The sequence below is a fragment of the Hippocampus bargibanti genome, linkage group LG11 (assembly GCF_051943395.1).
Source record: "Hippocampus bargibanti isolate YZ-2025 linkage group LG11, ASM5194339v1, whole genome shotgun sequence".
Taxonomy (NCBI): Eukaryota; Metazoa; Chordata; class Actinopteri; order Syngnathiformes; family Syngnathidae; genus Hippocampus; species Hippocampus bargibanti.
In genome coordinates this window covers 11,756,032-11,774,824 of record NC_142744.1, presented here as the reverse complement: position 1 = coordinate 11,774,824, position 18,793 = coordinate 11,756,032, and the positions used below count along the sequence as shown (strand labels likewise).

At 41.7% G+C, this 18,793-nt stretch overlaps 2 protein-coding genes across 3 annotated transcripts; one reads left to right on the top strand and one right to left on the bottom strand.

Annotated features, from left to right (window-relative positions):
• Positions 1–448: 448 nt before the first annotated feature.
• LOC148891606 (uncharacterized) lies at positions 449–5,156 on the top strand. The gene is made up of 9 exons (XM_089008249.1): positions 449–606; positions 1,529–1,609; positions 1,678–1,881; positions 1,962–2,048; positions 3,514–3,644; positions 3,975–4,110; positions 4,228–4,333; positions 4,395–4,538; positions 4,635–5,156. Exons 1-9 carry the CDS (start codon positions 544–546, stop codon positions 5,036–5,038), a joined length of 1,356 nt encoding a protein of 451 aa, XP_088864375.1. The 5' UTR covers positions 449–543; the 3' UTR covers positions 5,039–5,156.
• A 1,842-nt stretch (positions 5,157–6,998) lies between these two features.
• LOC148891605 (WD repeat-containing protein 48) lies at positions 6,999–16,774 on the bottom strand. 2 transcript variants are annotated; one of them, XM_089008246.1, is made up of 18 exons: positions 16,691–16,774; positions 15,907–16,047; positions 15,740–15,818; positions 14,239–14,451; positions 14,049–14,137; positions 13,744–13,845; positions 12,848–13,072; positions 11,740–11,814; positions 11,573–11,675; positions 11,376–11,473; positions 11,197–11,304; positions 10,197–10,293; positions 10,017–10,112; positions 9,782–9,887; positions 9,610–9,697; positions 9,281–9,357; positions 8,996–9,188; positions 6,999–8,702 (listed from the first exon to the last, which is right to left on the bottom strand). In XM_089008246.1, the coding sequence occupies exons 1-18, from the start codon at positions 16,736–16,738 to the stop codon at positions 8,607–8,609; spliced, it is 2,034 nt and encodes a 677-aa protein (XP_088864372.1). In that variant the 5' UTR covers positions 16,739–16,774; the 3' UTR covers positions 6,999–8,606. The 2 variants fall into 2 exon arrangements, with proteins under 2 accessions (XP_088864372.1, XP_088864373.1); XM_089008247.1 differs by having other exon boundaries at positions 15,740–15,815; positions 16,691–16,763.
• Positions 16,775–18,793: the final 2,019 nt, after the last annotated feature.

The window sequence follows — 18,793 nt, the reverse complement described above, 5'->3', positions numbered from 1 at the left end:
GTACAGTAGTCTTTTTATGTCTTGGATAATATCTTCACCAAAAATTGATTTTATTTACTTTAGTCAAGCACCACAAGACGGCCAAATCAAAAGTAACTCATTCACTGCCATTCCTGAATTTATTCTCTGGAATTTTAGTGACAATGACAACACCCTGGCACTGGAGTTGACACGTTTTTGCACGTCTGGCAGTGAATGAGTTAAAATAATGATACGAATATCAGATGGAAAATGGGGGGCAGTGGTCCAAATAGTCACTATAAGCCCAAAATAGAATGTTACACCACTTAATACCCACCCACGGCCATATTTTGCGGGGACCTCGCGAAAAACGTGACTTGCAGTGAAAACATCGAGCTGAAGAGGGCGCCAAATCCCCACATGCGTCTCGCAACGTTGAGGACGCGAAGAGCGTTCGGTCGGTCGATGACGTCTCTGCTCGATTGTTTTCGTCTGTTGACAATATGGCCACGGGCGGTCGACTGTGATCGTATTACGTGTCTAATTTTGTGTTTACGTTAATTTTTACAAAATCCTCATCAGATGGGTTTGACGCAGAGTTCGGAGGAATCCGACGGAGGAACGTATGGATATCACGTCCACGGTGTAAGATTTGAGTGACACACTCGTTCAGCTTCGAATAATTTGGGGTTGGCAACGGAATTGCAGCTTATCTATCTGTGCTATCGCTAAGTCGTTGTACCGGTCGAACATGTCGAGTTGGCGATTCAAATAGGACGATTTTTTAAAAAAAATGTTACATTTTGAAAAAGTAATTTATGTCCAATAATATATTTGGATGTTACCCAGACTTTCTATTTTAAATCGCCAACCCACTTAAAAATGAAACATTTTCCGTTGTCATTACGGAGTAGTTATTTGTGTCAGGAAGGGCATCCGACGTAAAAACAAACATGTGAATCACACTTCTGAAGATGGAGGACACTGATTCGCTGTGGCGACCCCTGAAGGGAAAAGCCGAAAAGATGAAGAAGGGAGTAGTGATTTAAAACGTATTTAGTAGTTTTAGGTGTAGTTTGCAACGCTACTTTAATCATAATAGTTACAAAGGGGCAGTCGGGTCCCTGTCACATTGCCAGGTGGTACCAGGTCTGTCTCACTTCGGTCGTGGAGTAACGCCGCCCTGCCTGCTTTCCATCTCTTCTGCCTGCAACACACCTGGTTCAGATGAGCAGCTCATCAGCCGGCTGTGAAGCAGCATTAGAACCGTCCCAATGATTTGAATCAGGTGCGTTGCTGCTGCGAAAAGTTAGCGAAACCAGGCAGGATGGCGGCCATTGAGGAACAAGTTTGGACACGGCTGGGAAAGACAGAATACAAAATTAATGGACAGATAGTCATTCCGCTTCACAAGTATGTTAACATAATACTGAAATAAAGGTTTCCTGTCACCATATAATTAAACATAGTGTCACTTCAATATTGTACCAGTGATGTCTATTTGGAATATTGTTCCTGTCTTTTGTTTGATTGTAATGTTCATACAAATGAACTTGGGTTTTGGCAGGTGCAGCCGAATTCTCCTGCGGAAAAATGTGGACTGCAACCATTCTTTGACTTCATTTTATCTCTGGACCACAAAAGACTTGTAAGTAAATGGCATTTATGTGGGAAACAAAATATAACATTGTTGGAATTATCCTTTCTCTGTCTCAGAATGTAGAAAATGACATGCTGAAGGAGGTGCTTAAAGCCAATATGGAGAAAGTGGTTAGCATGGAAGTGTACAGCACCAAGAGCATGATGATTCGTGAGTTGGAGGTGAAGCCCAGTAATATGTGGAATGGACAAGGCCTGCTGGGGGCCAGTGTTCGTTTCTGCAGCTTCCAAGGAGCCAATGAGAGTGTTTGGCATGTCCTGGTGAGGATGAGAGCACGTTTGTCTGCGGTCATCATTTTGTCTCTCATTCAACAAAGATGACATTTGTTTCCACCCTCAAGGATGTGGAAGCCAGTTCACCAGCTGCACTGGCTGGCCTCCATCCCCACACAGACTACATTGTTGGAGCAGATCATTTGTTACAAGATGTAAGTAGAGATAGAAAAAAATATATTGATTTGCACATGTTCAACTTATATTTGAATGAATGCACTATAAAGTCAAGCTATGTTATGTTAAAATGAGTAAACAATTTTTGAAGCAAAAATATTAACTCATTCACTGCCATTCACAAATTTATTTGGGAATAAAAAATATGACGTAGAGCGTCATTCCCGAATGTGTTGGTTTTGGTTTTTCTTGTTGGGGGTGCCGATAAAGCGTTGGCCGGACATCTGACAATGCTTTTTTTCCCCCTTCCATGAGGGGGCCACATTTTCCCTTTTTCCATGTTAGCGCTTTGTTCCAGCTTCAGCTGTTGTTAAAGCACTATATCAGGTGTCGGGAGCCTATGGCTCGCAAGCCATATATGGCTTCTTTTGATGATTCCATCTGGCTCGTCGATAAAACTAAATATATATTCTCGCTTTTTCGCTGTTCATTACTGTTTGGGCGGCAGTTGTCGGAAAGCGCAATTTTGATTGGATGATATTGACCTCTGATGTCCGGTAAACGCCCCCTTTTAAATAAGACTGACAAGTAAAAACAAATGATGAACATATCGTACACTTCAGGTTGAAAGCAAGCGTGCAAGCTAATGAGCAGTGTGCAGGCTAGCTAGCAGTAGCTTCGCCTATGGACCCGGCAAGTTGACTTTCATTCCGATCGTTTTGCTGGATTTTTTTTACCAATCATCAGGAACGGAAAGCTATTCATATTAATGGTGAGTATTATCGCAAAGTTATTTTAAATAATATATTCTGACATTTTGTTGAAATCACGTACGTGTGTGTGTGTGTGTGCGTGCACGCGTGCGTACGTGCATGTGTGTCTCTCACAGAAAAAACATTTCTAAATATTTTACTTTTATGGCTCTCTTAGTCAAAAAGATTCCCAACCCCTGCACTATAAGAAACCAATGCGTATGTATTGCATTGTATTTTGGATAGCCACCCTCATTTCGAGTTCATAACTCCAGACCCAGATAATTTAGGAATTAACTTTTTGTTTCTGATGAAGGAAGAGATTCTACAGTTTTTTTATGCTGCATTGAATGTTTATGTTGTTCTAAAACTCAATACTCTGTGTGTCCTGGAATTCAAGTGAAAATGACAAAAAACCCTGGCACTGGAATGGACACATTTTTTACATGTCTGACAGTGAATGAGTTAAATTCTAACTGTGAACTTTATTTTGGTCGATTACATTATTTTTTTGTACTGGGGCAAAACCAACTGAGCCCGACCACAAATGTGAAAATCAGTCTCACTTGGTCCACCTTATAGAAGGTGAAACAATGTAGATTCCATCAAATCATCAAGAGTTTAAATTTATCACTGTTTATTGTTGTACCATAAACATTTTTAGCTATAATATAAGATGAAAACTGCCCATGAGCCACAAGTGCATAATGACTGAGATCATCTTAAATGGAAAAAATATTTCGCCTGCCAGTCGGAAGACTTCTTCTCCCTGATTGAGGCCAATGAAGGAAAGCAAGTGAAGTTGCTGGTGTACAGCGCCCTCACGGACAACTGCAGAGAAGTGGTGGTCACACCCAATGGCGCGTGGGGAGGTGAAGGAAGGTATGGTGCAAAATGTTTATTCAATTGAGAGGGCTTTATCAACCCCGTATTTCACCCGAATCCTAAGTCTTCCAAATGATTTTAAGTCTCACAATGGTTCAGTGAGCGGAATTGAAGAAGTCCACATTAGATGGAAGATTTCAGTTTACATAGCGGTAGCTAAATGAATCCGTCAAGGTGCTTTTCACTGAATAATAATAATAAATTTCATTTATAAGTGCCTTTCAAAACTCTCAAGGACACTTTACACAACTTAATTCTCCTTTTGTATCTTTACTCAACGTAATTTTTCATCATGACATTTCTACTTTTTCCAATTCCCACTTTTAGTTTAGGTTGTGGCATTGGATATGGTTACTTGCATCGAATCCCTGCACGTGCTGACACATCAATGCCAAAAACCCCCGAGGTCCCTGCTCCCGAGGAGAAGCAGCCTCCAGAGGTCCCAAACCACGGCTTCACGGAGGTAGACAGACCACCGAGCTTCTCTCCAATACATGAACTGCTTTTTTCATCCACGCCCGATACAAATTAACACTGACGTGGCCATAATGGATACTAGAACCTCTACATGTGATTTTAGGCACCTTTAATGGCACCTTCAAGCCAAACTGATGTTTTAGACTCAAGACCGGTCATCCTCCAGGATGCTTCTCTTCCTCCGCCAACGCAAAGTGTCAACAATCCTGGTGAGTTGAGTCAAGATACGCTCATGGGAACCTTCCTTTAAATTTTCAATTGTCTTTACAGGCTCGTCTGATTCTGACATGGCTGCCACGAGTCCCAGAGCTGCTGATTTGATGGACAAGCTGGATCTGTCCATGTCATCCGTCGACATGAACAACACCTCGCTTGAAATGAACTGTGACAAAGAGGATGAGATGTCCGGTATTGGTAAGTTAGAATGCAACACACTCAAATTTAGTAAAAAAAGAAACATTTTGTAAATGAATAGTTGGACTTGTTCTTGTCTGATTTCCTATTCCGCAGCCTCGTTGGATGAAAGTGAACTGGAGTCTTCCAAAGGGATTATCCATCAAGAGCACAACTCCCCGGCCGCCGTGGACTTCACTACCGCTTTTAGGAGCAGTCAGTCCGATTCCGGCGTTTCGCCCGAAGAGCATTCTTACCTCAACTCCACCGAGATCGCGGACTCCCTCTGTGAGCCCAGTCATAGCCACAGTCCACCACTAGGTGCGCTCTCTCCCTGCATAGACCCATCGGAGCCGCACGATGAACAACAAACTTGTCTGCCTGCTACTGATGGCCGCCAAGGTGAGTCCCAAATTGATGAATCACCAATTCAGGAAACCCAAGACTGGTCCAGAGAGGAGACTCATGCTCATCACTGTGAGCATGAGGATGCTGAGGATCAACCACAAGAGCCAAAGTAAAACTATAACAGCTTCAGACCAGGTGAAGAAAGAACCAAAAAAAAGCCAGCGACAATCCTCTATCATTTTTGTTTTTAAAGACAGGCATTAAATCTAAAGACGATATTCCTTTTTTTTTGCACACTATACATAAAAAAAATCTCCCACAAATTAAGATATAAGCCAGCAAATATATTTTTATATTGAGTAAATCATCAATAACTTTGAATTTTATGGCTGCAACGCATTCGTAACAAGTTGGGACAGGGTCACCACTCTATGATTTGGCAATTGAGTACACGAATTGTTGAAAGTTTGTAGGTGGAATTCTATCCCATTTTCCTTAATGTCCAGCTTCGGCTGTTCAACAGTCCGCAGTCTGTTTGTGTATTTTGTGGTTCATAATGAGCCATATATTTTCATTGGGAGACAGGTCTGGACTGCAGGCAGGCCAGTCTATTACCCACACTATTACTACGAAGCCACATTGTTGTAACACGTGCGAAAGGTGGTTTTGGATCTTTTAGTTTTTGCATCCATAACAGTTTGGATTAGTCTTTTCCTCAAGAATGTTAGTCGCAGGCCGTTGCACAGTGGAATCGGCAATAGAAAAGGCTCGATCCCCTCTGAGCTTCCGATTACTTTTTGGCACATCTAATAATGTTTGGTCAGCTGACCTGAGGCGTCGGAAAAGTGTGGAGAGGTGGATGAGCTCGGAGAGGTAAGGAGGAGCAAGGCCATTTAAAGATTTGAAGACATAAGATCTTGAAAAGAACTCTAAAATGTATAGGAGCCAGTGAAGGGATGCTATGCGAGTTATGTGCTCCCTCTTACGAGTACCAGTCAAGAGGCAAGCAGCAGCATTCTGGACCAGCTGGAGATGCTTCATGGAGGATTGGCCGACTCCAAAGTAAAGATAAGATGTGGACCATAGATGTCAAAATCCTAAATTCGATACAATTCTGCGTTAGGGAACATCGCAGATACACCAACACCTATGCGGCTACTCAGAGGTGAACCTCGCCCCATTTCTACTTGGGAATGACCAGAGTGAATCTGTCACGACACTCGCGGCTAGAAGGCAGGACTCGAGTGATGAAGGAAGGTGGGAAGGTTCGGATCCGAAATACACGGGGAGACAGATTTCCAGGAGCAAAAAGGTCTTTACTGAGACACGCATAAAAAATAAACAGGGAGAGGTAAGTGACTGTACTAACAAAGGCAGACCTGACGGCAAGGTAGTCGCGAGGGTAGCTTCCGGAATTCTCCGACGGAGACGGTGATGTGCGATCGGCATATATATAGTCAGAAGGCACAATCAGTAAATGACAAACAGCTGTGGGAGCCCAGGTGAGTGATGATGGGAGGGGCCGTCTCCAGGGAGCAGCGGAGGAGGTGACGGGAGGGGCGGGGCGCGGCCAGGACGGCTACGAGATGTGACAGAATCTAGGTCTTTTTAGACCCGGTCATGGCACTCTCCTGTTCCCAGTTAGCCTCTTCACCTGTGGCATGTTCCAGGTGACTTCCCTCTCCTTTGTCACTTGTGTTTTTGGAAGGCGTTGCTGCCCAAAAAAATTCTAAGTTAAAGATCATTTGCTTAAAAACAAATTGAATCCTTTTGAACGTGAAATTACCTTGTGTTTGTGGTGCGTTTCATTAAATATAGGTGGGCCATGATTTGCAAATCATTTTATGGTATTCTGTCCATATTTAACAGAACATCTCAACTTCAATGGATTTGTACAAAGCTGAGTCATACACCCAGATATGTACTATAATCCCTTAACGTTGTGTTTATACCTGCTGACTTTCTCATGTTATTATCACCCGGGACAAGTGGACACGGGTTGCAAAACTTGATTCGGATAATCCCGGGTGTTATCGTGAACTCTTTCAAAGATGACAGAAATTAAATCAAGTGTATCGCAAAAGTTAATAAGTTACTTGAGACGACAGGTTGACCTGAGCAATAGTTTTTACGTGGCTGCATGTGTTGTGAATGATGTTTGCTTCTGGCTGTATTTTAACAAAAACTTTGAAAAGATCATTGTAACACATTTTAAACCCAGCCTCTTGTTTTACTTTGTGTAGCGAGATATTCTCAATCGTCACAACTACGCGTCGTGCAGTTTTGTGATCTATGCAATGTTACTTGAAAAACTAGGGCAATAGAAGAGGTGACGATTGTAGTTGTAATTATAGTTACAGGATTGTTTTTTTTCCCTGGGAGATGTCTAAATTGTTCAGTAAAAGTACGTTTGCAGATATCAATCAAGTCCATTTTTCTGGTGGGGAATAAACAAATGTTTTCGCAGATGGTTGAATATTTGACAATATACTATAAATCAAAACCACAAGCATAGCATTAGCCCCTCATTCACACTTAGGCGCCAAACACTGATATCGCAGGATGTTCACAAATGTGCAATTGTTAAACCATTCCAATTTATTTCTTTGGAAGCCTAAAATATACATATTTCACAAATTATTACAACAATTCATATTACAGTTCATCTTGTTGGGGGCGGGGGGGTTAACCATTCTGTTTTGGCCGACGATAGCTCACATCAGCCCTTCTAGCCAAATGAATACCATCGAGTTTACAATAAAGATCCGTTCTGCTTGGTGGGGGGATGTGGGGTGGGGGGCTTCCCACCGTTTGTTTCGGTAAAGACAAATCATATTCTATGATGCCATATTTCATTGAGCTATGTAAATAAACTATACATTAGGAACAGCTCTCACTTTGACCAAGGTCATTGATTACCAAAGCACAGTGAGATTTAATATATTTATAATTTCATATTTGAGTTGATTTAGACGACTACAACCATTATTTGAGTAAACTGCAAATTTCCAGGTTGTAGTGAATACAACAAATGCCATTTGTACCATCCGTGAAAAATTACAACTATGAATGTGCTCTAAGGAATTGGAAAAATAACTGCCGGTTTTAATGAAATTTTACAACTAAATTAATTAATCCCCACCCCTCATCCCTCCCCCCAAAACACCCACTTAAAATCAAAAATATTGTACACAAGGTTAACATGAAAACATTCTGCTAACTGAGAATAAGACAGTTAAAACAGACGAAGACAAGTGTGACGTTCAAGCGCTCTCATTATAAGAGGTGGAGATTACGTTCAAGTGAGGATGGGCTAACTGTGACGCTTCCAGAAAGCGTGGGTGCTCCAAACTGGAGATACGGCTGACTGTGGAGTGTTTTTTATTTTATTTTTTAGAACAGACAGGTCTGGAATGTACTTAACATTCTGCGCGCGCACACTCGCAAACATATACAGCAGTTCATAAACATAGCAGTCAAAGATGTAAAAAAAAAATTCAGTCCTGCAGAATAAAATTGAGTCCATTCTTCAAACTGTTTAAACAAAAAAATAATGTTTTGGCTGCGCCAGCTTGGTATGTTCCCTATGCCACATCCTTGGAAATATCTCACTCCATTCCTGTGGATACTTATATAGACCATTTGACCATGAATGGACTTCAGGAAATTACATGTCAAAGAGTGGCGATTGGCAAATGACGACCAAAAAAAAAAAAGACATGTTTTCTCCAAATCTAAATTTCACGTGGACTTCTGCCTATAGTGAAGTGTCAAGTCCCCACCACTTTTCCAAATGAAATGTTTAACTGTTCGCAGGTCCATGTTGGGATCCAGAACCTTGAGAGGAGAGGAATACCGGTTATTAGAAGAATGGTTCTGAAACTTATTTTCTTCCAAGTACCATCCAAAAAAATGACTATTTTAGTATTCAAACACTGGCAGAGCTTTAATTGCCTTAACATTGTGCTAAATCTGAGAAAATTTGGGAAATGCAAAGGAAATGTTTATGCAATTGAAACACGGTGCAGGGTTTGAACATTTATTTCAATCGGGCTTTGCTTATTGGCCGATCAATATTTTTTTTTGGAGGGGGTGGCCTGGGGGGTTAAAACTAGAGTGATGAAACGTACCTGGTCTTGACACATGAGCTCTATCTTCTCCTCAGCTAGCATGGCCATGTCCTCCTCCTTATCCTGCTCTCCGGGTTTGTCGTTGGTGGAAGAACTGGTGGTCTGAGACTCATTATCCAGGTTGATGATCTTCTCGTATACGTGCTCCATCACCTTCCTCACCTGCAGCATGTCACTGGCTGACAGACGGTCCCTGGGTCGTACGAAAGGGGCACATGCGTTCAACAAATGTAAGACGTTTGCTCGTCTTTCCCTGTGAGTTGCGAGGGTGCAGGCGACACTTACTTCTTGAGAGTTTTTGCACCGGAAGATGAATGGGGCTGGAGGTAGAATGGAATTTTGTTGAACTTGGGCATGTTTTTCTAAAGAAAAAAAAAGAAGACAACGTGAAACGCCGCTTAAAAATGTTGACTCATTATGCTTTGATATGCATGTTTCAGAGGAACCAAAAAAACAAGCACATTTTTAACACACCAAATCTGGCCCCCTTTGCAAAACATTTGAACACCCCTGCCGTAAGTGTTCACTCTTGAAAATAGTGTAAAGGGTATTTGGCAAAACGGAATTTACATTGACCTGATAACCGAAAATGTGAACATGACAACAGTACTCACATCAACGGTTATATCAATGACCCATTGAGGAACGGTCTCGTTCAGCAACATGGACTCGGTCTCTCCTCCGGAATCTCGACAAAGCAACCTGCAGCAAAACCAAATCCACGAAAATGAAGTATACTCACTTTTAAACCAGCTGCCATTTTCCAAAGTACTTTTCTCACATTACCTGAAAAGTGTTCTGCCACCCGCTTCCCCGAAGATAACCGGTGTATGTGGCGGCACCTGGAAGTATCCATTTCCTTTCTGGATGCGGTTCTCCTGCTCTCCATTCACTGTCGGCAAGGTATCGCATTCAACATGTCAACCAATTAACTCAACCGATACATTTTGTCAATCCTGACAGTTCACAAGTTACTTGAATCCCCCCCCAAAAAGTCTGTGGACATTGAGGATCGTCTCACCGTGGTTGACTTCATTCTCTTCTTCGTCCACAGAATTTATACGAGTTCTGGGCCAGAACTCCAGCAGAGCCTGAAGCAGCAGACCACCTAAATTTACTGCGGAGATAAAAAGGAGTGTGACACAAACATTTTGACACACGATGATTGTCGGAAAAAGGACAGTTGGGCGGCGTTTCCTACATTTTGGATCGGATCCGTCGGAGCTAGAGAAACCGGCGTCTTTTGCAGAAACCCAGGCGGCGAAGCAGTCACTTTCATCCAGTGTAATGGTGAGCATCTGTTTAAAAACAGTTTGTATGAAACATTTTTGCACTTACAGTATACCCCTCAGTCTTCTACATTTTGTCACGCTTAGAATATTTTGTTTTTTAGCTTTTCGCCCCCCACGCCCTTTTAAATTGCTGCCGTGGACTGCAAATTTCCCCATTGTGGGACTATCAAAGGCTTTCTGATTCTGAAAAACACGGCTTTTAAAGCGACCACTTTTTTGACTGGGGGTCTTTTATTCAACGACAGCACCGCCCATCGATTCACATGGGAAAGGTAACCGAAAGTAATTGATTGAACTTCTTATTAAGTTTCTAATGGTTTAACACGAAATGGCGCCAAAGTGATACTTTGATATCATCATGGTGCAGATTTTTAACTTATTCACTGCCGGACGTGCAAAAATATGCCCACTGCAGTTTTTTGTCATTTTCACTCAAATTGCAGGACCCACAGAATATTGAGTTTTAGGACTAAAATAAACATTCAATGAAGCGTAAGAAACCTTAGACTCTCTTCTTTCATCAGAAAAAAATTGTTCATTGTTAAGGTATATGGGCCTGGAGTTATCGGAGCTTGAAATGGGGGTGACTGTTCAAAAGGCAAATGCTGCCCCCTCGTGGGAGGAAAAACATTGCCAGAGGTCTGACCAGCACTTTATCGGCGCTCCCACGCTAGAAAAACCAAAACTCGAATTCAGGAATGGCAGTGAAGGAGTTAAAAATGCCATAAGAATTGCGGCTTGTTATTTCCCACAAACACAACCAATGTGATATATTTGATGAAATGACATCCATTGAGCAGCGGCAAGTTCGGGAACTACTTTGGTGAAAGTACATTTACCGTGCAAGTTATTTAACAGTTTGCGTCGAGAATGAGGTCGTATCGATCCACTATGGAGATTTTGACTTACCCCAGTTTTCAAATCAACTGAGAACCAGTTTGGCACATATACCATCTTGAAGCGCTTTTTAATCTCCTCGTCAAATTCCACTTTGCCCAAGTCTTCACCTTTGCATGCCTAAAGATCACACGAAGGCTGATCAAAAAACGTTTGTGATTTGTTGAATGTATCGAACCACTTTCGTGTACCTTTAGGACATCCCAGAAAGCCACGTTGTTGTTGGTATCTTTGGTAAGTATGTGCCTCTTGTCGTTCAGAATGTGACACTGTATAATACTTGCCCCTCCTGTAAAGGCAGTGGCGATATGCCCCCCACACCCCCGTTACACCGGGAAAGAAAGCCCCGGAAGGATCTTGACCTTTTGACATCAACATGTTGACTTACCCTTGATGACTTGTTCTGGCTGCGTGCACAATGGCGTTAGAGGTGTGCTGCAGTCATTATCGTATTCCCCTGATGATCTAAAGTTGTGCATTCCCTTGAGGGACTGTACAAACGTGCACGTTAGTCATTTTCAAATATATTAAGGCTGTTGCATTACGCATGCTTACCCATTTATTAACAGATGACTTGGTGGTGGAGACCCAAATAGCAGGAGGTGGGTCAGCGGATCTGTCCAGTTCCATCTGCATAAAGGACAGACGGAGGTAAATCTGAATCCAAGTGGCTTTCCAAGGGACTTCTGTTTCAAATGCAGCAATGAATATATACCCGTGTGTATTACAAATATATTTTATAAAGGTGTTAATTTCTTCATATTCGTTTAGCGAGCATGTAGTGTACTTGCCAGTGCCTCTGTGTGATTCTAACGCTGGATTTCTTGCCCTTTATTACAATATCTAGAACAATCAGCTTGACGGGTGCAATTGTAACATTTGCCAGTTCCGCATCATCAGGCAAAAGTTCGGGAACACTTTCTAGTGCTGTTTAAATGTATTTAGTGCCGTGGTTCTTAACCTTTTTCCAAATCCGCACCCCATTCAATTCACCAACCAGTTCTCACACCCCCTTCCACAATTGATGAAAAGCAATATTGATATTATTATGAGATGGAGAAGAAAGAAGCATCAGCACAGAGCGCCGATCCCTATGTCAAACTATTGCGGCTTTGAATTGAAGCGGATTTACGTGGGACAGAGGTGAGACAATGTATTTTCATCAATGGATGCTACAGCTTTTTGTTTGCTTTCAACATTTAGCTTGTAGCAGACATGCATATTTCACCATGACTTCTGTGATCCAGGATGCTTTGATCCTCTTCTTTCATCTACAACTGCTTCATACAATAAAGAGGGTGCAGCAAGTGCTTTAGATTCAATGTCTATGTGTTGTCATATTTGTTATTTTGACTTCAAGATGGCGGCGCGAGAGTGCCTGCCTTGACAGCAGCTCCTGTATTTTGTTTTTTTTACTTCTTCCTTTCCTCTTCCTTTTATAACTTTGCTGCTGTAAAATGTAAATTTCTCCAATGTGAGACAATAAAATGCTAATTTAATCGAATAATGTGTCACTAAATCATATAATTAATTATTTATTTACATAACTGACAAATGAAAACTACATGTGCGGCGATGAGTAAGTGAGCGCAAACATCTGCCATTGCATTTCCGTTTATGATTCCTTGCTTTCTCACAAAGCGCAGGGTAGTGTGATTCTTACTTTCAGCACTGGCGCCTTCTCTTCACAGATGAGAACACGGATGTCTGGGTTGCGCAAATCCGTGCAATATATCTTCTTGTCTCGACCGCCAGAATAGACGTGCGTGAAAGCCTCGTTGACCTGCAGAGCCCAGACACCTTCATCGTGCACACGGTACGTGGCAATGCATCGCTGTTGACCAAGGGACCACAGACGGATTGTTCCATCCGAGCTGCCCGACAGGCACTGTGGGGTGGCAAAGCACATTTGTCGAAAATCAAATGTCTGACCATTATCGGATTTGCTTAGTCACACAATTTGAGAGTTCCATTAACTCATTCACTGCCATTCCCGAATTTATTCAGGAATTGAAAATATGACGTGGAGCACCATTCCGAAATATGTTGGGGGTTCGGTTTTTCTTGCTGATAAAGCACTGGTTGGACCTCTGGCAATGTTTTTCCCTTTTTTTGGGGGGGGGGGGGGGCATTTGCCTTTTGGACAGCCACCCTGATTTCAAGCTCAAATAACTCCTGACCCATATAATTTAGGAATTACCTCTTTTTTTTCCTGATGAAAGAAGAGAGTAATGTTTCTTGCGCTGCATTGAGTGTTTATGTAGTCCTAAAACTCAATATTCTGTCGGCCCTACAATTTGAGTGAATATGACAAAAACCCTGGCACTCGAGTGAACACATTTTTCCACATGTATGGCAGTGAATGAGTTAACATACCGTTTGTTTGTTTGTTAGTTAGAGGGTTTTCATCTATCCATCCATCTATCCAGAAAAAAATCTACGCACTGATTTTAAAAATATCATCACTTTTTTTCTTAGCACTTCAGATTTTGTCGCTAATTTTTTGAGGGTATCAGCCCAAGAAAAAAAAGAATCTAATTTTTCAACAGCACAACTCACTTGAGTACCATCTCGATTCAAAAGCAGTGACTTGACGTTATCTGTGTGACCTTTTAGCTTCATCAGTTTTGCACACGTTCGTGGATCCCACACTCTCAGCACCTGGTAAAGAAAATTAGCACTTAAATGCAGCAAATTGGTGACAATAAATGTTAAGGATGCTTATCAATTCGACTGATCACATTATCCAGGATATAATTCAAAATGTTCACTCTGTATTGTCAACCAGTTTTGCTGCACTCTTCTCAGTGGGCTGGGCACGTAAACAATTTATGCCCATAGAAAAATCTGAAGACAAACCTCACCTTTTCTGTGGATCCTGAGACGATCACCGTGCCCATCTGGTTCATGGCCAAACTGTAGATTGAATCCTTGTTCCCACTGAGTGACGAAGCTGATGCACACATAACGTACGTCATCGTATAACGCTAATCTAAGACAATACAACGAACGAAACAGACGGTCGGCGCTTGAGATGGCAAAGCCGCAACTTACTTGTTACAGTGTTGTTGGAAGCAGTGAGTGCTGTAAGAGTATTGACATCCCAGAGAAAAATCTGCCGGTCAAGCCCTGCAGACGCCACTAGCTCCTTGTCCTTAGCATAGGCCAAGGCTTTCACATAGTCCTTGTGCGTTCGTAACGTTGACATACAGAACCCTTTATGCGCATTCCATACTTTAACTGTTGTATCCGAGGAAGCAGATATCACTGAAAACAAACATGGCCAACAAGTCAGTCTGTCTTGGAGAAACAAGATGAAAGTGTATCCTAATGATGAAGGCCAAAATGGAGCTGGCCGATATGACGATCTATATTGCAAATATCTGGCCTGCATTGTCGCTCGCTGTAAAATAAAAGTTGCAATAATGTCAGTGAAAATTTGGGTTGACTGATGAAAGGACAACCGACGCCCCGGACAAATTCTGTCCATATTTTTTAAAATCGCTTCAAATGACTTCGACTGAGCGTATTTTACAAAGATTCCACTACATATGGCTCTAGTTTACGTTTTAAGACTCGCGCTGAATATTCCGGAAGTCTTGTTTTTGAGTTGGTGACGAGTCCTCACGTCATGTCACTGAAGGAACGCCCCTGACCGAGAAAGGACACACTGTAACAGTCCTTTTATCACGTCAATGCATTTTGCGGTACTTTGTTTGGTCTGAAAACTTGATGGTGATCCATGTTGATGGCGAAATCAGAAGGAAAACACATAAATAATGCGATGGTGAATCCTGCGATGGTGTGTTGTGACAAAAATGTTGAGCCAATTTCCACATGGAGCTTTGTCGCCATCTTCTGCCTGTTTGGGCACTGTGAGTACTAAAGACTTTGTCACGACATTTCTCTCCAGATGCATCAAAATGACCGTAATAAATTATTTCATCAATTGCAAACATGTATGCTTTCCTCTTCAGAACTATTTGAATCATATTCATAACTGGATGAGTAACAAGAAAGCATGTTCTCCGAATCTGAAGCCATTGTTTTGATTCTCGAGCAAGGCAAGATGTCTTAGCATGACACCACGAACAAGGGGGCGGGACCTTCTGAATCTGGCCACTTCCGGTTTCAATTTTTTTGTAGTTTCAGCACACTTTAAGTAATTTTTATTGGTGTTTTGCATTTGACCAAAAATATCATACTGCGTGTTTTGGGTATTTTAGATGCTATAAAACGTTTTTCTGATGTCAGTTAGGAAAAAAAAGTGATGTCGGTTGTCCTTTAAATCTTTCAGGTCAATATCATGCAACATGACTGCCACACGGCAGCAGACTCAATAACAACAATTGAATCATGTTGCAGGGTCACCGCACTTTCCCGACTTACAGTGCAAAATTGAATTCAGTCCAGAGTTTTGATTTTGACATCTGCAAAATAAATGTTCACAAAATTACCTTAGAATATAGCTCATCGTTTTATTTGATAGATTTTGATTCCCTCCACATCAGCCAGCACCAGGCCAAAGTATTCAGATTTTGCTGATCAAACTTACATGTTTTCCCATTGCAACAAAGAACTATGTCATTGACCCAGTCCGTATGATGCTCCATAGAAGCGATATACGGGTCCTGCTACAATGACAGAAGACAAAAATAAATAAATGCAGGCCTATATCTACAAATTCATTGTCATGTATGACAGCTGAGTGAAATTTGATACCTTATGCTGGTACACGCTCCAGATTCGGATAATTGAGTCTCTTCCAGCTGTGAAGAGCCGATTAAGCGCGGGGTCGAGTTGGAGAGCATTCACCCCATTTCTGTTGTATTTCTCCACCTCATCTCTAATGACGTAAGATACCTGAAGCGGTCAGGAGAGGGAGGTGAGCGCCGAGGTCATGACCTCTGATCTGCACCACTTCTCTTGAAGACGGCTTGAATATGATTCACGTTAAATTACCAGTGGTTAGCAAGAAGGGGAAATTGTGGCTTATTTGAGCGACTCGTACAACAAGAAATAAATAAACGTCTTTCTATACGAAATGATACATACAGGGGATACGTTCACTTAATTAAACCGTACTGATGGGAGCCACTTAAGTGTACACCAAGGCAACCTAACGTCAGTCCTCCCAGCAATTAGACCGAGCCCACTAAGAATGACGCCAGGCTATTTAAAGATAACGAAACTAATACAGCTCACGCATTATGAGTAATAATTGACACGGGTGGTAGCGGAGTGTGCGAATATCCGACGCGTCCTCGTTGTAGAAAAGCAGACATAAGTATGTCGATTTTGCAGCCGACGTTAGCACAAAAACGCTCTATACTAAGCTAAGCTAGCCAAATTAGCCGGCTCGACTTTGAAGAGTCAGAACAGCGACACTGCAATTGAATGATTCTTATTAATGGTCGTCTAGTAACCGCGAAAGACTCCTTTAAACGGGCCGCCATACCGGAGCCGCTGCCAAGCGCGTGGTGATCAAGCAACTATTCGCATTTACCTGTACTTTTCTCCGCCCAGCAGCATTTTGCCTGTGATGCGTGGCCATCTTGCATGTTGACAGTCAATTCATGTGATGCTACATCCGGGACACAAAAAGAAAACTTGCCGCGAAGCTCTATGGGGAATGTATTCGTTTAAAGGACAACCGACATCACTTTTTGTTTCCTAACTGACATCAGAAAAACGTTTTATAGCATCTAAAATACCCAAAACACACAGGCTGATATTTTTAGTCAAATGCAAAACACCAATAAAAATGACTTAAAGTGTCCAAAATCTGTAAAAAATAGAGCTGTGAATTGGGCACTTTCAGAAAGTCCCGCCCCCAGTTCATGGCGTCACACCAAGACGTCTTGCCTTGGAGGAGAGTCAAAACAATGGCTTAAGATTCGTAGAATATGCTTTCTTGTTACGCATCCAGTTATTTATATGATTCAAATAGTTTTGAAGAGGAAAGTATAAATGTTTGCAATCGATTAAAGAAGGTCTTCCAGGTCATTTTGAGGGATCAAGACTGATGTGTAGCGTCACAGAAAATGCAGGAGATGGCGCCAGAGCGCCGTTGGAAATGGTTTGATTTTTCAGCTTGGAATTTTTGGCTGCGAATTTCAAATACAGTAAAGTCTCGTTATATCGATATCGGATATATCAGAATCAGAATCAGAATCAGAATCAGAATTAGAATACCTTTATTCGTCCCGCAATGGGGAAATTTGCAGTCCACAGCAGCAATTGAAGAGGGATGGGGTTGGGGTGGGAGTGAAAGGATAGAAAACAAGATATTCTAAGCATAACAAAATAAAAATGTCAACTGTATACTGTATATATATACTATATATATATCGATAGTCCTGGTTATATCGATACTATTTCTATGCACGCACGGAGAAAATTACATGCAAACAGGGTCGGATATATCGATAGTCCCGGTTATATCGATATTTTTTTGGACTCCCTTGAATATCGATATAACGAGACTTTACTGTAGTTGTCTCTGTGTAGCATACAACGATTCACCATTGCGTTATTTATGTTTTCCTTCTATTTTCGCCATCAACACAGATCAAGTACCGCCCCCAGTTCGTGACGTCACGCCAAGACGTCTTGCATTGCTGGAGAATCAAAACAATGGCTTCAGATTCGGAGAATATGCTTTCTTGTTACATATCCAGTTATGAATATGATTCAAATAGTTCTGCAGAGGAAAGCATACATGTTTGCAATCGATTAAAGAACGTTTTCTGGGTCGTTTTAATGGCTCAAGACTGACGTGTGGTGTCACAGAAAATGCAGAAGATGGCGGCAGATCTCCGTGTAAGAAATGAATCAGCCTGTTTCCACAGGCTGATTAATTCCTTATATGGAGCTTTGTCGCCCTCTTCTGCTTCTTTGTGGTCCTACACAACGTTTTCAAACCAAAGTACAGCAAAATGTATTGACGTGATGGAAGGACTGCTACAATGTGCCCTTTTTTCGGTCAGGGGCGTTCCTTCAGTGACGTAATGTACAGACTCGTCACCAACTCAAAAACAAGACTTCCGGAATATTCAGCGCGAGTCTTAAAACGTAAAATATAGCTATTTGCGGTGGAATCTTTGTAAAATACGCTTAGTAGAAGTCATTTGAAGACATTTTACAAATTATGGACACAACTTGTCCGAAGACGTCGGTTATCCTTTAAGTTAAAGCTTCTCAACATCTGTTGGGTTATTTATTCCATGTGAAAAATTTCTTTCGTTTACCAGTGTAACACATTTTTTTAAACAAATGTTTAAAACAAAGCGCCGTGTTTTGTTTATTATTTATTTCATAATTAGTTTAAAATATCAACATTTTCGCCGGGGTCTTTGAGTGATTTTGATTCTTCGTTGTGCAACTATTATGTTGTCCACTAGAGGACGCAGTACTGCAGCGCCACTCAAAATAACTACTGTATTCATGCACGTAAGGTTAGTAGGTTTTGGTCGGGTTTTCTCCATCACCAAATGATATTTGTTATGTCGTAATGTGAATCCGAGCCCTACTGTCACATTTTATATTTACCTGGAATCGTTGCCTAATCACTTGACTTCACGGTGACCCTGCCTATAGATGCAGTAAT

Bases quoted from the DNA above. Each gene is read 5' to 3' on its own strand.
- LOC148891606 (XM_089008249.1), top strand. From the start codon at position 544: ATGGGTTTGACGCAGAGTTCGGAGGAATCCGACGGAGGAACGTATGGA. The intron at 1,610-1,677 runs GTAAGTAAATGG...TCTCTGTCTCAG, and splicing joins CTCTGGACCACAAAAGACTT to AATGTAGAAAATGACATGCT. The intron at 4,539-4,634 runs GTAAGTTAGAAT...CCTATTCCGCAG, and splicing joins GGATGAGATGTCCGGTATTG to CCTCGTTGGATGAAAGTGAA.
- LOC148891605 (XM_089008246.1), bottom strand. From the start codon at position 16,738: ATGGCCACGCATCACAGGCAAAATGCTGCTGGGCGGAGAAAAGTACAG. The intron at 14,452-15,739 runs GTAAGTTTGATC...GTTTGTTTTCAG, and splicing joins TTGTTGCAATGGGAAAACAT to TGATATCTGCTTCCTCGGAT. The intron at 9,698-9,781 runs GTAATGTGAGAA...GTTTTGCTGCAG, and splicing joins GGTGGCAGAACACTTTTCAG to GTTGCTTTGTCGAGATTCCG.